This window comes from Macrobrachium nipponense, chromosome 32 (genome assembly GCF_015104395.2).
Source record: "Macrobrachium nipponense isolate FS-2020 chromosome 32, ASM1510439v2, whole genome shotgun sequence".
Lineage (NCBI taxonomy): Eukaryota > Metazoa > Arthropoda > Malacostraca > Decapoda > Palaemonidae > Macrobrachium > Macrobrachium nipponense.
Genome location: NC_061094.1, coordinates 41,636,796 through 41,656,094, shown reverse-complemented (window position 1 = coordinate 41,656,094; position 19,299 = coordinate 41,636,796). Strand labels below are relative to the sequence as shown.

Below are 19,299 nucleotides of genomic sequence, written 5' to 3'. Positions count from 1 at the left end.
GAAACCTAGGAGGAACAAACTTAAAGGGAACAGCTGAAAAGAAGTATGTATATAGCACATCACTGCTACAAGAAAACAAACTACTGCTGCAAAAAGTACCATTCAAGGTGTGTGTCAGCCTTATTTCTTTAGTTCTATACACGCTGCAAGGATAGTTCACAACCTCCTTGAAAGATTTTAAGAATGGATTCCACTCATCAGTTTTCTGAGTTAAAGCATAACAGATGTTTGCGAGACCCTACGATCTTACTTTTCACCTATCTATCGCATTTATCAGGTGAATCTAATATTTTACTGTTAAAAAGGAAAACTCAACCATGAAAACAAATAACAATGCAAAGTCATGTGGGTACTCACCAGGTCCACTAGGTCCTGATATCATTCCCATTCCTACTGGGCCAAATGTGTCGTTTCTTATGCCTGGACCATGCGGGCCAGGAGGTGGACCTCCCATCAAACGTGGAGGTGGGCCACCAGCTCCTCCACCAGCACCAGGTGGACCAAATCCAGGCACTGGTACAAAATTATTGAAGCCACCAGGTCCAACCCGACCATTGGGGCCACTAGGGCCATCTGGACGGAAGTTGGGTGGACCATTCGGACGAACCTGGGGGAACCCAGGGGGTGGGCCACTAAACGCATCTGGGCCAAAACGTTCTGGAAAAGAAAAAACAATAATTCTATAATAAAACCTTTCAAATAAGAATCACTTATAGACAATTACAGTAATACCCCGAACTTATGCAAGGTTAGGTTCCAGTCACCCTTGTGCAAGGGGAAGTTTTGCGTAAGTTTGGCACGGTCTCTAAAAATGCTAATAAATGCTTACTTCTAGAGTTTGAACACTAAATATGACCCTAATCATGCTCCCTAAGTATTATGCTAACTTTTACATGAAATTAAAGTTGCTGTAATATAATTTAAAGGTTAGTCTAATACATTACCCTTAAAAAAGAAATAACTGGTTGGCGTAAAAAGTTACAGCAACTACTATGTACACAAGTACCCACTTTCGTGCATATAACAACGTCATCCCTAATTCATGGGATGCCATTTTCTTTTTCCGTCAAGGGTAAAAGTTTTCTTTGTGTCACTAGGTAAACTTCATAAGTCAGTCATACGAAAGTACACAATTAAATAAAATAAAAAGGCATGTATGTGTACATACATAATGTCTGCAGAGGGTGAAGGTAAAACTCAATCAATTTAAAATCATGAACATGTGTGAAAGTTCACTATGAACGAGAAAGAGAGAGAGAGAGAAATATGTAGGTCAAGTGAGATAAAACTCTGGAGTGGGAATGGGATCACATCTTCAAAAGTACATCAACTGTGTGTGCTGTAATTACAAACATAGTGCATACAGACTATACCAGCACTTTTCTCCGAGATTTAGAAAGTAATTTTCACAGAGCGGCAACTCTGTTATGTCTCTGATATGTTTTACTAGTTGATCATTGAGTTCTTATATAGTGACAAACACTGAATTATGTACTGCCTTTGTATTATTTTAAAAAATATAAATAGCATACACAAAATCTCCATAATGATTTTACACCTAAAAGCATGAAAACTTTTACTAATAGTAGTATACTAGTATGTACTTCAGAAATTAAGTTTCTGAAGGGATATCATCTTTGAAAAGTGCAGTAACTTTGTAAGTGGGTATCACATCTTGTAACAGTTTGTATATACACTAAATGTAGGTGCTGTTATTACCTTTATATCATATTTATGCATGTACAAAAATAAAAAATAATACACTTAATACTTTATACTGAAAAGCTTTAACTTAAAAATTTATATAATAATATAAACATAAACACTTTTGCAGGGTTTTGCAGTGTTTCTGGAGGATTTGCAAATATTCATGCTATTGTGAAGAACTTGGGTATGATAATTAGTTTGGTTCTAATGAAAAGTTCGCACTATTGTAAATTTGAGCAAATCGAATTGCATGTGTTCAGGGTATTACTGCACTCTTAACTTTTTTGCAGACAATTACCTTTGACGAGAGAAAGTCAGTTAACTGTTGGAATAGAGTAGCTCACCGATATAACGGATACAAGTGTCCGATCCTAAACCATTATAAAAGAAACTCAGATTAGCATTGTATATATATACATGAATGTGTGTTTTTGCTATAAAATATATTTATACTCCATACTTCTAAAACTGAAACCCTTTTAACTGCCTCTTATAACTGTTCACTGACTAATTTAATAGTTCAAACAAAAATATAGTCAAAGCCCACTTCGCCAACTCACGATTCGAGGACTTCCCTATTCACGTTACTTTTTACTGAGAAATATTCACAAATTATCATAAATCATTTTCAGGATAAAATGCACTTTTTGTGATAAAACTATTAAATTACTCAGGTATAAGCTTTTTTTTTTTTTGCTTGTTTAACTATCAAAATAGGCAGTTCTAAGCATTTTTGGAGGGGTTTTAAGTATTGGTGGATTATAACTATTAGTGGGGGTGTGGTGTGGTGTGGTACCTAACCCCAACAAATACAGGGGGTCTACTGTACCTTGAATTATAATACATGCTAAACCAATTTAACATTCAAACAAAAACACACTCCAAACCATACCCCCCAAAAGCACCCAAATTCTTCTAAAATTACCCTCCTACCTGTAAACTGCTTATAACAATGATATATGTACAGTAATTTTTCATTCTTACGAGATTCAAGTTGCATGAATTCGCAATAGCATGAACTTTTCATTGGGACCTAACTAATTATCATACACAACATTTTTGAATCCTGGAGACACCCTGCAAAGGTGTTTGCTTAATTTTTTATGTAATTTATAAGTTTTGAAGGTTTTATGTGTAAATTAAATAACAATGAATAATAAAAATAATAATTCTCTCTCTCCTCTCTCTCTCTCTCGCTCTCTCTCCTCTCTCTCTCTCTCTCTCTCTTTTACTGAGATGAGAGATTTTTTATGGTACAAGTATGTATTGTTTATTTTCAAATAATAATAATAATAATATAACTGTAATTACAAAATTCCCATATGATAAGTCTCTCTCTCTCTCTCTTTTTATTGTTCTATTTTTACCTTTACCATCTAGAACAGACACATAATTAAGACTTGTATTAGTCCAAATAAAAAGCAGTTTGTTCATGAAAAGGAATTTAAGAACAAAGATAAAAAGACAGAATAAACAATTTTTTTAGAAGTGGTTGAGAAGACTTCTAAAAATACATTGGTCGGTCAGAAAGGGGAGAGAGAGAGAGAGAGAGAGAGAGAGAGAGAGAGAGAGAGAGAGAGAGAGAGAGAGAGAGAGAGAGAGAGAGAGAGAGAGAAAAAAAAGTGAAATACACGGTACATATATAATCTACATACTATATTTTTACCAACCATTTATTTCTTTTTGTAAGGGTAATGTATTAAGCTAAAATGAAATTACAGTAACTTTAATTTCATTTAAAAGTTAGCTTAATACTTAGGGAGCATGATTAGGGTCATATTTAGTGTTCAAACTCTAGAAGTAAGCATTTATAGAGATCATGCCAAACTTATGCAAAAGTTTCCCTTGCACGAGGGGTCTGGAACCTAACCTTGCATAAGTTCAGGGTCTTACTGTACTTATTTTAAAATATTAATATTAATGTAAACAGTGCAAAATGTCTATACAGGTTTACGATCTACTATCTGTAATTCTATTTCCTGAAGAAAGTAATCATTTGCAAAGGTTAAACAGTTCAACTATGTATGTTGATGATGATTTAAATGAAGTTTGTTTTGCTTGCTGCACCCAATTAAAGTATTTTGAAAGTATTATTATTATATGATTACAGTATTACAGAATATTAACATTACCATCTTACACCATTTACATTTGATATTGTTTACACTCAAAATCTTGGCCAATTGAAAACTACTACAACCACCAGTCTTGGTACTGCCGACAGCTTCATTAGTATTAGTTGCTAAAAGAACCATAATTTGGAGGTACTTTTTCTTGTAAATTAACAAAGTTGGGTTTAAAATGTGCACATTACTTTATTGTACAAGTAGTAAGTGTGATTTCGCCAGTTCTGGACATCACTTTTGCCTATTCCAAAATGGTTTACAGTCTGCCCTTTATTCATTTTGTTCAGCTTCAGCTTTAACCTAGAGCTTCAATTTATGAAGGATGAATAAAAATGTCTACTTGCTAGTTACGGTAAATAACATTGTAAAAAGCAGTTTCTTGATTAGTTGTTCATGTCGGTACAGGTAGAATAATGATAAGTTTAATAAAACTGTTTTTTTACTGTATCTAATCATAATGCATGTATACTGTTATATCATATCACAAAATATGAATAGAGCGATCATGTGCCATTTGAATTTGGTTTTGTTTCTTAAAATCATCAGCAGATTTAGTTTTACTAGCGACATCAACACTGTCTTTAGTTGCAGAATGAAACTTAATTCAAGAGAGATTTCTTTTGTAAATTATCATATCTTGGTTTTAAAATTGCAACCTAAAAGCAGTAAATGAAATGAAGTACAAGTGTGATTCTGTCAGTTTCAGGCATTGCTTTTACCTTCAACAAGTTTTGGAGTCTACGCATGTATTCATTTCTTTAGCCACAGCTGCTTCAAGTTAGTGGAATACTTTCTTTAACACCTTCTCTGTTGCGTGATGGATAAATAAAATTTACTTTATTTTTATTTATGGAACTGTACTAAAAATAAGCAAGTTTTTAAAAAGACAGCTGTAATGCAACTCTTAATAATTGTGTTAGTTATGGTAACTAACATCAGCAAACGGCTGTTAGTTAATAAATGACAGCTTTAGCATAATTTTTAGAGTTGAAATGTAAACTAATAAAAAAACAGTAACAATAACACAAGGGATACTGGTAAGCGAGTGGTTTACCCACTATGAGTGCCTGATTTGAAAAGACAGTTCAGCACTCAATCTGGAGGCGAAAACCCTCAAATCAATATTTCCAATTTGCACTGATATACATATCCATAAGAATGATATACCGCAGTCTGTTATACTGGTGAGCTGCCGCAGTCCGTTATATTGGTGAGCTACTGTATGTACATGTTAAGCAAGTCCATGATTCACAAGAATATGAATTTATAGAAAAAAAAATATTTTGAGCACACAACCACTGAATCACCAAACTGGGGGATTCTCTAACAAACAGGAATTACCATTAAAAGTGAACTAGTACACTGAATATTTCAAAACCCTAATACATAACAAACTAAGCCTAAAAATAATCACAAGGCTAACTACACAGACAGAAATAACTGGACAAAGCAAAATAGAAACAAATACAGTACCTAAATACTACTAACTATTGTCCTGGCTGTTACCCTTGTATTGCTATGTACACTTCTACTCACATGGAAAAATGATGTAGGTACATTAATGATTAATGATAATGCCAGCAAGATGCTTCCAGTTTTGCTTAAGATTGTAACCCCCTCTGCAGATTATAAAATCTGACAATTTACAAAAATAAGTGCCATACACCGAATCCACAGAATCAACACTGCTCTAACAATTCTTAAAATCATGTCTACCAAAAAATAAAAAACAAAATCTAAAAAATTTTTAAAAAACTTAATTGTGAGCAATACCTAAAAGATTTCAGACATTTTTAAAAGTAAATTGCACTTTTTCTACATATATAAACCTGAAAATCTTACTGCTAGGAGTATCTTTCAGACCAAACTGGTTCAATCATTAAAACTGTTTAACAAATAAAATAAAAGTTATGTGAACACAGGGTACTTTCCAGTCATCTGACTCTTTCCCTTTTCTTTCGGCTACATCAAGAAATGTTGGGTTGCTTAAGAGTTGGGATTATGATATGAGACTGATTTGTACATCTTAAAACAAATACAGTTTACTTTTAAAAGTTGTGACTTGTTCGTCACTGATATTATGAGCTATACTCAACTTTGCAAATGATTTGATCTGAATATAGGCTGTCAAGGAACCCATGAAGTATTTAACAGTGAAAAGAGGGAGTTGGAGTGGTTGGACAGCAACATAAAAGAGATCCAGAGAATAAAGATGATAAAGTACAAAGACCTACAGGTGGAACTGGGAGAACACCTGTGGTTTTACAAAGAAATGACAGTCAGAGCACTTGGAGAGCAAGACTCAAGAAAGGTATCAGGAAGAGATAAAGTAAAAGGCTAAAAGTGGTCATAAGTAGGGGCTTGAGGGATGCTGCAAATCCCCTGTAGTAATGCCTACATTGCACAAAGTGAAGTGGACAGACAGCATTAACTCCATATGGGGATATTTGCAAACATGTCAAAACAGACACATTGATCAATATCATACCTCTTCCTCTGGAATCTTCTCGGTCTCTATCACGGTCCCTGTCTCTATCTCTGTCTCTGTCTCTATCACGATCTCGACTGTCTCTGTCATGATCACTACGACTTCTATCTCTATCTCGATCTCTATCTCTTCTATCTCTATCCCGGTCATATCTATCACGGGATCCCATGTCACCTCCTGAGGCAATATTCTTGAGTCTTTCAACCATCTTCTCATGAACAGACGGGGACCTCGCACCTGGTCTTTCAAATCGAGAAGGTCTTTCCCGCCTTTCATCATCCTTGTCTTTAGAAGAAATTCCATTTTCCTTCCTGCAAGAGACAATGGGAGAAATTTTAGTAGAGCATAGCAAAAAGAAAAAAATCAAAATATAAATTTTCAAACAAACAAATATAATGCACAAAATTAAATTAGAGTTTCAATTCTAACTGGTATGATAGTTTAGCATTTAATTGACACTTAAAAAATTGGAAAACTTTAACAATTTTCATAATTTCTAAATAGGCGGCCCTCGGTTAGCAGCAGGGGTTCCGTTCCTGGCCGCCGACGCAGTGATTTTCGACGCTAAGCGATTTTAAAGCCTACGGCCACCGCACACCTTCTTTCGAAACTAGACCAGTCAAAGGCGCCGTAATCCCACAATGGCGCAATAAGTAAAATTATATTTATGCAGTATAGTACTATAGAATTTACTGTACAGTAGTACTGTACAGTACATTATAGCATTGTAAATACTGTAAAGTGAAAAAGCCTAGCTTTAATCCTTTGGGTGTCTACAGTATGTAAAGATATAATAGTTTATACAGTGTACAGGTAGCTGTAGTGTTCAAGTTACGATCATTACTCTTACGATAGTCCGATTTTATGAGAGGTCAAATTACAATGGCCTAACTTTATCTATCTTCTAGTTACATAAGTTCAATAACAGCAAAAGAGAATGATGAAAGTATGGTTTTAACGTTATACTCGTTGTGTGAACGTGTACAGCCATGAACAACCGAACGAGAAATGACTTTTTTTTTTCTTTTAAAGTACAACCGAAATGGATAACATCCGTTTGGCTTGTATTTCAATCATTGTACTACAGTACACGATTACCGTAGTTGTTATAAATGGCGTTATGTATAGAATGGAACTGAGATATCTTAATGTAATAACTTTATTCGCTATAGATCAAAGATCAATCGGGAAATATACTGTTAAATTTAAACTTAGTTATAACTGAAGCTGAGAAAACTGTTCAAGCTGCTAATGACTATTATAGTACATTGGCAACAAGGATAAAACTGCAGTAAACGTATGCCATCAACCACAACCGTAGATAAAATTGGGATAGAATCATTTTAATCAAAACTACTGTGCTTGAAAGAATACATTTTACTGTTGGTTTCACACCGATATAAGATAAATAAAGTTTGTATTACGATGATATAAAGGATTATTGCGAACGGAATCACGTAATTTTTTACGCAATAAACATGCCGCCAACGTAATCTGTTAACGGAAAAAAAAGTAGTTCACATTCACAACGAGACATATTCAATAAATATTTCCACCTAAAAACACGTATAAGGAAAAATAACTGTCTCTATAAGTCAAGTATCTAGATATTCGTTTATGCTAACTAGAAGCAAGAGAATTCGCTCAGAATTGCGTTATGGTGAAACAAACTTGTATTCATCAGCTGATTTCAAACCACAACATTGGCCGCTCCTTGGAATACTGGCTTAAATTTGCCATAGTATTTTATAATACAATAATATGAGAATACATACAATATTCTTGGATACAGTGAAATGTATAAATTTTTAAAGGATTTATGGAAAAGATGCATAATTAATAAAATAACACCATGCATTTTTCGGAACAGTGGCGGACAAGAACGAACTTGAAAAAACATCCCCTGACAAAATGGAGCGTAGTTACAAAGGCTGCCTTAATTTGTATCTTATTTATGTACAAAAATGAAAATACCTTTACGTAATATATTTTCATACACATTTTAAACATAAAAGCATAAACATTTAAAAAATCGACACATCGATTGCCAAATTTGCACTCTTTTCAACTTTATATTTTCGGAAGAGCGGCAGACGGCGGCATACAAGAACGAACATGAAAAAACATCGTAGTCGATAACTTGAAGGGCAGTTTCAAAAGCTGCCTTTTTATCATATTTCTGTGCAAAAATAAAAATACCTTACACATAATACATTTTCATACACATTTTAAACAAAAGCATGAACATTTATAAATCAAAACATCCATAGCTAAATTTGCACTTATGTAACTCGATATTTTCGGCATAGAACAGCGTCATAGAGGCATATATTTTACCCTAATACTCACGTAATAACTCTCCATAAAATTTGTTAATATAATTTGCATAACCTTTATGGTCTGAATGGCATTTCTACAAATGTATGAACTCGTTAGACAACGGCGCTAGCGGCGCTGTTAACTGAAAATTGTGCCGTAAAAGTACCTTTAAAATGCCATATTTTTTTAATGAATATTTTTTACGACAGCCGTAAAACCGATTCGCCATTGAGCGATTGCGCCATTAACCGCGGGCCGCCTGTACATATACTAACATATTCTAAAAATCATTCAGTAATAATATAACCCAAAGTTAAACCCTATTCTTCATGTCCCTATCAACCCTCCTGGAAAACGTTCCTGGACACCACCCCACCCACAAGAACTAAAAATAGGAATTCTTTTAAATTCAACTACTTTTTTCTTACAAACCCTTACATAACACACCACACTGAACAGTAATAAGAAAAAATATTTATCACTACACATTAACAAACTGACCATAAGGTAACCTGCCTGTTGACACCTTCAGTGTTAGGTAATAAGTTTCAATGAAAATACTAGTTTTGGTGTAAATAATTACACGTTTTACTACAAACTCATTAATAATTCTTTAAGATGAAATTACAAAATTTGGGGAAAACTGCAGCTTCTACAACTCCAAATTGGCCGAATGTAACCTAACTGAGCTGTTGAAATGAACTTGAGCACCAAATTCCTTTTCCTTTAGACATCCAGGCAGTTCCCGGTTATCGGCGATCCAGTTTTATGGCACTCGTCTAGCACCATAAAACTGGTGATCTATGGCATCATAATGGTGCTTAAAATCACCGAGTTTCGGTTAATGGCGGTTGTCACTATCAGCACCCTCTCAGGAATGGAACATCCCCCTCCACAATAACCTGGGACTGCCTGTATACTGTTAGGTTCATGAGATAACCCATGAAATGTGAGGTTACACTTAGCACTTGGAAAAAGTTAAGTACTGCTCTAAGTCATGAGGAAAACATAAACTCTCATCAGCTGCTACAGATGATATGAGAGGGCTGTGAAATTCTTTACTTTCTGTCCCTATCACCTCTCCCGACCCTACCAGTCCAGTTTTAACCTGACATTGCTTCAATTGCCTGGCTGAAACCTATGACAGTTTAGAATTGAGTCGCAAACTCCTGTGCTTTCTGACAATTTCCATTCCATGATTTTACCAGAGAAAACACAACCTCCAGTAACAAAGATCTCATATGTCACTAGAACTACTCCATAAAATTAAACAGCAACCATAAGAAAACTACTTACCCATGTACACTTTTATCAACATCTTCCATTTCTATATCCATATCATTTGAGTCATGTGAATTACTGTTCATCAGAGGGGCATTGTTGGCCATTGTTGTTATAGGAGGCGCAGAGTTCTGTATGCTGCTTCCAGGAGGCACTATGAAACAAAATATAGACATATGTCAGGTAAGTCATTATGATAAGGTGAACTAACTAATGCCGCATAATAAAATGACATTTCAAAAAAATGCCTCAGGGGGAAAAATGGGCAAAGCAGAACTTACACATGGGTCGACTTGGTACATTTGGTGCCATGCTAACAGATGGAGGCATTGCACCTATAAGCGGCTGGCCTAAAATCGATGATACAGGAGGATGCACACCTAAAGGAGGAAGGCCAAGGGGTGGAGGAACTCCTAATGGAGGCAAGTTTGGAGGCATCAACCCCTGTGGCAAAGGGGGCATTGGACCTGGACCTGGACCCGGGCCAACCTGAGGAGCTGAAGAAGAAAAGAATAGGTCATGAGTCACTACTGATTTTCCAAACAAATCTGGAGGATTTGACAATATGTTGAAACGATGCACACAAAATTGTTTTACTTCAAGTACAATTACTTGGCATAACACTGGTGCCACAGCCATAAGTACTTGTGAAATACATCTTTTCCCATATTCCTAATAATAATACATAGGCTCTTAAATAACTGCTCCCAATACTGACTTACAATAACCCTACTGCATAAGTAAAAGTGACAATCTTTATGACCTTTGTCCCTATGCATAAAAACCAATGAATTATGATCTGGCCTTGTTAAGAAATCTATTGTCACCAATAGCATGGACTTTTTAGCAATTCCTTTCCATTCTGAGATGAGCACCCTACCTAAACATTCACTGTGGCACATGCGTTGTTAACATACAATATATCTCTTATCATTAAAAAAAAATATTAAATATGGAGACACATAAGGAGCATTGAAGCAATGTTATCCTATGAGCCTTTCCACACTTCAGTGCTGCTCTAAATTTTCCACTGATCATATTCATTGTGATCTTTAAAATTACTGGTAGTATGTAGCTACTTCATGCTCCAAACTTTCCACATTTATTTATTACTCATAAGTAACATGCAGCTAAATTATTACAATAAAAGTTTTCACACTTCAAGAAGTATTATTAACAATCCAATTATGTTTGAAATAAGGAAATTCGTGTTTTTAAAAATGGGAATATTCACAGCAACAAATTTGTTTGTGTGTAACCTCATTAAAACTTACGAGGCATATTTGGAAGGCCAAATGGGGGTGGCAAGATGTTAGGAGGCAAGCCCTGAGGATTTGGAGGCAAACCCTGTGGATTTGGAGGCAACCCTGGGGCAGTGGATGTCAAGGCAGAACCATCCCTAGTAACGTCTTGTGTTTTCTCTACAGGAGGAGGCAATGGAGGTAAAGGTGCCACAACTTCCTGACCTCTGCTATTTGGAGGGTGACCTGGTGGTACTCCAATAGGCACAAATCCTGGAGGAGGACCAGGTGCTGGAGCAGTTTCAAGGCCATACCGACCTGAAAGGGAAAAGGAAATACAATTTATAACCATGGTCCATTTTAATACTGAAACTCCCAGCAAGCTATAATGAAGTTAACTGCATGAAGACAACATATAAGCTACTGCTTCAGGGGTTACATTCCTGGAAAATCATCAGTTTTGTAGTATTACCCTATCATCAACCACCAACCTTAGAAAGGAATTTGCATTTAGCCTATGTCATCGATACTAAAGCCAATGGGCAAAAACATTAAAAAATTTCTTCTTTCTATATTACTTATGATCCCATCATCAACCAAGATTTCTCTTCAAAATAAAATTGCATTCAGCCTATTTTGCTGAGACTTGGCACAAGCTTATTCTGAAATTTCTTCTGTCTATGCCAATTGCAGTACCACTTACAAATGTTCACATGTAAACATTTGTAAATTGAATTAGTAGCACAAAATTAAGAAGTTTTTGGAGAATTAGCTAAAGATTTCACAAAAATGTTCAAAGTACTTCACCTCTTAATAATTGCTGAGTGTAATTAAGGAAGCACTCTGATCTAAGCATGTCTGTATAAAATAATGGAAGTAAAATATTTTTACCAGATTGTAAAAATATTTTCAACAAGAAATGCATTTGGTCATCCCTACAATCTTAATAGCAGTGTGTAGTTTAGGCTTTGGGTGGTTGATCATGCATCTATTTCAACTCCTCTTGTAATTAAAATTTTGCCATAGCTATATTCCATAATAAAAATTGTAGCAATTATAAAACCACTTTACTAAAATATCACGAAAAGTCTTTTGGAAGCACAAGCCTCAATAAAAGGCTACTTTTTACTCAACACTAGTCTTGAGAAAGATTTCATAATGAAAAACTGAATATGGATTGGAGCTTTTTTAACTTTATTCCAAGAATGAAAGTAATAGGCTACTTATCCTTATACCATAATCTTTTAACTATTCAGAATTAAGTATTAACAAGAGAAGAACTGACTGCCTGAAATTTACTTCAACAAAAGTAATTTTTTTTTAATAATCCAGTAATATTTCTTACAAGTTGATACACTCAACAAGGACATGAATCTAAAGGAAATACCCCTTAGTAATAGATCTTCCTCTTCCTTGTGTAGCAGAGTATAATATGTTACTAAAGACTCCTTGAAGTATGCCTCACTGCCAACTGGTCTGTTTTTTTTTTTTTTCAGTCACTATCTAGTTACCAAGTTATTCTAATTTTCATTTTTCAAGGACAAATTCTTCTGGCAAACAATGTAAAGTCTAGATGTTATAAGTTACAATGAGGAACAACATGATCCAACAAATTGCTTAATTTACAAAGTCAGACATACAAGAACACAATGGACCAGCCCAATGGGTAATCCGGCTCACTAGGGAAAACTACAAACCAAATAACATGTTTTCATGAGTATTATTGGAAAACACCATTTCTTATTCTGTATATATAATCATCACTCCCTTCTCACCTTAACAATTACACTACTCTCACGTTAAAATCCATTTAACTTTTCCCTAATTTGCACCAAACCTCCAAACATGGGTTATTTTATATCTTATATAACTATTCACTGAATTCATTTTAATTAACACATGATCCAATTTTAATAAATATATTATCCAAACACAAAACCATCACTCTACTGTGGGAGTTACCAATATGAACAGTAACATATCAAACATGAGGTCTTAGCAATAGGATAAATCTTCTGGTGCTAGCTGGAAAACCAGTTAAAATCAATAAAATAATTGTATATGCAAGAAATAAGTGGCAGCTGGTCAGCGACCATGCTTGAACCCAGCGACGCATTTAGTCTTTCTTCAACAGATTTGGAGAGCGGACGTTGGTTTTTCCTATCCTCCTCCTATGCTAGTTTTTCATTAAGGCCTCGATTCATTTCCTGCTTTCTTGTGATTTTGGGCGTCTGTGTGTTTTGTGGTTCATTAAGGATTCCTCCATTGGATCTTATAAATACAGGCGGCCAGCGGTTAGCAGCACAATCACTTAGCAGTGGCTTGGTTTTACGGCTGTCGTCAAAAATATTAATTAAAAAATAAGGTATTTTAAGATATTTTTATGGCACAATTTTCGGTTGACAGCACCGCAAGCGCCGTTATGTCTAACGAGTACATACATTTGTAGAAATATCGTTCAGACCATAAAGGTTATGCAAATGATATTAAACATTTTTATTGTGCGTTATTACATAGTTATTAGGGTAAACTATATGCCCATGACCTGTTCTATGTCACGCCTGGCCTGGCCCTCTTCTGAAAATATAGAGTTAAAAAAGTGAAAATTTAGCGATAGATGTGTCGATTTTATCACTGTTCATGCTTATATGTTTAAAATGTGTATGAAAATGTATAATGTATAGGGTTTATTTTTTATTTCTGTATATAAATATGATACAAAGGCAGTTTTTGAAACTGCCCTCATGTTATCAAAGAGGGCGTTTTTTCATGTTCGTTCTTGTCCGCCACTGCCTGCCACTCTTCCGAAAATATAGTGCAAATTTAGCAATCAATGTGTTGATTATATAAATGTTCATGCTTTTATGCTTAAAATATGTATGAAAACATATTATATATAGGGTATATTTATTTTTGTACATAAATATGATACAAATTAAGGCAGCTTTTGTAACTGCCCTCCGCATTATCAGAGGATGTTTTTTCATGTTCATTCTTATCCACCGGTGTTGCGAAAAATGCGTTTACAAAGACTTCACAAGGTTATATTTCATTAACCCTTAAACGCCGACTGGACGTATTTTACGTCGACATTTTTTGTCTCTCGGGTGCCGACTGGACGTATTTTACCTCGACATACAAAAGTTTTTTTAAAAATTCGCGGAAAAATACTTTTAGGCCTACCAGACGAAAACACTTGAATCACGCGCCTTGGGGGATGCTGGGAGTTCACGGATCAAGGTGTTGTTTTGTTTACAATCGTTACGAAGGCGCGCAAGCGCGAATTTCTTTCTTGCCGCACTAAAATGTATCTGTGACACATCTCAAAAATTATTTCGTCACGTTGACATAATTTTTGTACCATTTTAAATTAGCCGTTACATGGAGTATTATATATGAAAATGTGTGCATTTTTATGTAGAATACAACAAAAAATACTCATGATTGTAGCTTTTATCAGTTTTGAGATATTTTCATATAAATAACGATAAGTGCCAAAATTTCAACCTTCGGTCAACTTTGACTCTACCGAAATGGTCGAAAAACGCAATTGTAAGCTAAAAATCTTATATTTTAGTAATATTCAATCATTTAACTTCATTTTGCAACTAATTGGAAGTCTCTAGCACAATATTTCGATTTATGGCGAATTTATGAAAAAACTTTTTCCTTACGTCCGGGCGGTAACTCTTCCGATAAATTTTTTCGTGCGATTGTCGCAGTTACATAAAGTTTTATATATGGAAATGTGCGCAATTTCATGCACAATACAACTAAAAACAACCCATGGTTGTAGCTTTTATCAGTTTTGAAATATTTTCATATAAATAACGATAAGTGCCAAAATTTCAACCTTCGGTCAACTTTGACTCTACCAAAATGGTCGAAAAAAGCAATTGTAAGCTAAAACTCTTATATTCTAGTAATATTCAATCATTTACCTTCATTTTGCAACAAATTGGAAGTCTCTAGCACAATATTTTGTTTTATGGTGAATTTATAAAAAAAAAAAAAAAAAAAATCCTTACGTCCGCGCAATAACTCTTCCAAAAAAATCAAGAAATTTTTTCGTGCGATTGTCGTAATGTCTGCACCATTTTAAATTAGCCGTTGCATAAAGTTTTATATATGAAATTGCGTGCAATTTCACAATTTCATGTAGAATACAACAAAAAATTATTGAAGGTTGTAGCTTTTCTCATTTTCGAAATATTTGCATATAAATCATGATAAATAGAAAAAAAAACCACGTTCGGTCAACTTTGACTCTACCGAAATAGTTGAAAAACGCAATTGTAAGCTAAAACTCTTATTCAAGTAATATTCAGTCATTTATCTTCATTTTGAAACAAATTCAAAGTCTCTAGCACAATATTTAGATTTATGGTGAATTTAATAAAAAAACTTTCCTTCCCTCCGCGCGCAGATTCTCCGCCGCAAATCTCCGAAATGCGTACGTCGCATTCTCGTAATATTTACTCTGTTTGATATTAGGCGTTTCATACAGTTTTATATGAAAATGTGCGCAATCTCATGTAGAATACAACAAAAAATAATTGAAGGTTGTAGCTTTTCTCATTTTTGAATTATTTGCATATAAAAAATATATATATAAAAAATTCGACATTCGGTCAAATTTAACTCGTCCAAAATGGCCAAAAACTGCAATTGTAAGCTAAAACTCTTACAGTACAGTAATATTCAATCATTTATCTTCATTTTGAAACAAATTGGAAGTCTCTAGAACAATATTTGGATTTATGGTGAATTTTTTGAAAAAACATTTTTTTACGTCAGCGCGTTACAAATTCATGCATCATTTTGTGGTAATATTTTCTCTGTGTTGCTTTTATCGTTTTACAATGTGTTATATACCAAAAAGATCGCAATTTAGTGAACAATACAAAAAAAAAAATTAACTCGTTAGCTTTAACCGTTTTGCTCAGGGCGATTGGAATACAATTATATATGAAATTTTGTTTTTGCGCTATCATATATTGCATTATTTATATTTTTTTTTTTCATTTCTGATGGTTGCATACTAAACTTCAGGCAATGACAATAAAGGAGCCAAAAATAAACTCTTAATCTTGAAAACTAAGCGCGCTGTGATTTTTTGAAAAAAACATTTTTTCCGCTTCCGCTCTCACTCCGAGACCCGCCCGCCATACGGGAGACAATTTCTATTATAACCCTTCGGCGTAAGAGGGTTAAAATGATTTTATCTCAATTTTATCTACGGTTGTGTTTGAAAGCACACGTTTACTGGAGTTTTTATCCTTGTTGCCTATGCACGATAATGGCCATTAGCAACTTGAACAGTTTTCTCAGCTTGAACTACTACTAGGTTTAAATTTAACAGTATATTTCCCTACTGATCTTTGATCTATTGCGAATAAAGTTATTACATTAAGATATCTGTCCTGTTCTACATAATGTCATTTATAACAACTATGGGAATTGTTTACTATAGTACGATGATTGAAATACAAGCCAAACGGATGTTGTAGTTATCCAATTTGGTTGTACATAGAAAAAAAAAAAAAGTTTCTCGTTCGGTTGTTCATGTAGTCTTGTCATGACAAAAAAGTTATAAATTTATTCTATAGGACAGCATTCATCATGGGGAAAGAATTTATGTTATTGCTCACATCACTAACTTCTACACTAGAGTAATGGTTTTTCATTTGGATAATATATATTAATTTCCACACTAGAGTAATGAATTTGCATTTGGATAAATACATTAATTAACACTGTTGAGTCTGTGAAGTTATATAAGATATAAAATTCAATAAGGACCATTCTTATATTAATGTTTCATAAAATGATTGAAATCACTTAAATTATATACATTAGCTAAGATCATAAGTATAACTTTTCTATATAGATTAAGTTTTACAAAATATCAACTCAAAATATTTCTAAAATATGGTCCACTCTTTTCATTTACTTGATTCATCATATGTATACCCAGCCATATCTATTTAAAAAAAAAAAAACTTTTTTACAGCTATCAAAACCAATGGTTCAAAATACAAAAACTTTATAACATTTTGCTCACATTCAGAGCTACTTGAAATTTCGTCATCATACTAAATCCAGAAAAACGATACAGTGACACTGTAAGAGAAAAGGTGATCTTCCAAGAAAACCAAACATACTTTGATTACCTCTCAACCATTCAGGTACAGTTTCTTCGTCGATCATGCCGCCTTCTTCCAAACTGTCCAGGTCGTAACTACTCATCGTGATCAGCTTGTGGTACGGAATGTATGAGCAGCCAACTTCCACCTCCCAATAGTCTTTGAACTCTTTGCCTTTCACACCCTTTCCAGGAGCCCATGCCAAAGTAATAGCTTTGTTCTGATATAATGAAGAAAATAGAAAAAAATCATTCTCTTAATCGAAACCAATATAAGAAGGCTTAGCCAATGTCATCATAACAAATTCAATCATTCCTGCGGTACAACAAACTGAATTTTCCTCTTCCCAAAAGATAAAGCTTTCAAATGTAGTAACTTCCTAAGGTGTATTGTCTGTATGTATTAATGAAGTAATTAAATTTGGGCCTCATGTTTTCTGAAACTCCCAGCCACACCTGAACTTTACTTGAAAATCATTAGACGGTCCCATCATGAAATACTGTAGTTATGTTGTTTACCTTATGTATTTTCATGTAAGTTAACTCAATTCAACAAAAACATATATGAATTTCACTACTACTAAAACTCCTGTCATTACAATGTTGTGTTTGAAACAATACAGTCAATACTAAGTATATCTTAGTTAAACCAGACCACTGAGCTGATTAACAGCTCTTGGCCCAATTATTATTAGATATTTTCAAGTGGCTAGGCACCAATTGGTTACGTAGCAACAGGCAGTGCTAATGTAGATTAAATGTTCCCAACTGAAAACTGTTTAGCTTTTACATATCCTTTTAGATATGATCAGACACCAATGACTCATAATTACATCTAATATAAACAAAATATCACCTAAAAACTTAAGATCACCAACACCATCAATACACAGACCGTTCATTTACCCAACAATATAAATGCATCTTTAAAAAATAATTCCAATACTGAATCACCTGATGCACTTCTACTATGTTTTCCATAATTTGCTGTCAGCAATGTACTAAATACATAAAATCAAAAGTAACATAACTTACATGCATTTTATGATTTCTAAGCTTAACAAGCGCTCTTGCAGCATCTTGACGTCTGTTCATGCAGATAAATGCACAACCACGAGGTGGAATTAAATCAATGGACACAATATCACCGTACTCCCCAAAGGTATCAGAGAGTTCCTCTTGATATACAAGCTGAAAAAATAGAGAATTAAACTTATTAGATACTCACTGTTCACACGTATCATCAATAAAAGAAGTCTTTCTACTCATCCACATAACAAACCTACATAATTAAAAATTTTCTACACTCAAAGAGCCATAATTGGCTTTGTGCATCCTTACTCAATAAAAAAAAAAATCAATTATTATCACAACTTATATGTTGCTCTTGCTATTACAGAGGTTGACCCTTTAGAGCCAGGCTAACAAAAGCATATGCAGCACCCTGGGCCTGGGAAACTTTCAGGTAAGCCAATTTAAGGAAAAAAAAAAATAAAATAACATAAACACATCAATGACAAGAGAAAGATATCCAAATGGTGTAAGAAGAAAAAGCTAAAAATTTTCCCTATTTTCTATGAGAAGTTGAAAAAGACTTTACAACCCCTTGTGTGGCATCTTTTCACAAGACAATGGTAAATTTTACCATTATACATGTTTTTTTCTACTAATAATTTTATTTTGTTTTGTAAAATTATAATTACAGCACATACAATATCAAAACAGATAAGAAAGAAACGCAGTGACAAAGTCTGAGTATATTTGTTGTAAAATATTTAAGTAAATTTACTGAGATTGAAGATGCAGTAACATTTTTGGATTATGTCTTTCCTAATATTTCTTTGCAAAATTAAAATTACAACTAACATAATATCATAAAAGATAAGAGCTAAAACCAACAGGACCTCAGGGTATATTCATGAGCAAATTTATAAAAAGACGTCTCGTGAGAGACGCAGTATATGCTTCCTTATGTCAAGATCACAATTAACT

General features: G+C 34.1%; 1 protein-coding gene across 7 annotated transcripts in view; it reads right to left on the bottom strand.

The window, feature by feature from the left end:
- Positions 1-270: 270 nt before the first annotated feature.
- LOC135207476 (SR-related and CTD-associated factor 4-like) overlaps positions 271-19,299 on the bottom strand; it is a 46,911-nt gene continuing 27,882 nt past the window's right edge. For 4 of the 7 annotated variants that reach the window (XM_064239217.1, XM_064239221.1, XM_064239219.1 and 1 more), the window contains exons 9-15: positions 18,343-18,498; positions 17,327-17,528; positions 11,196-11,480; positions 10,203-10,418; positions 9,937-10,075; positions 6,322-6,632; positions 271-657 (exon numbers count right to left, since the gene is read on the bottom strand). In XM_064239217.1, coding sequence (XP_064095287.1) covers positions 284-657; positions 6,322-6,632; positions 9,937-10,075; positions 10,203-10,418; positions 11,196-11,480; positions 17,327-17,528; positions 18,343-18,498 — 1,683 coding nt within the window. In that variant the 3' untranslated portion in view covers positions 271-283. The remainder of the gene's footprint in view (positions 658-6,321; positions 6,633-9,936; positions 10,076-10,202; positions 10,419-11,195; positions 11,481-17,326; positions 17,529-18,342; positions 18,499-19,299) is intronic. The other 3 variants (XM_064239218.1, XM_064239220.1, XM_064239223.1) reach the window with 2 other exon arrangements.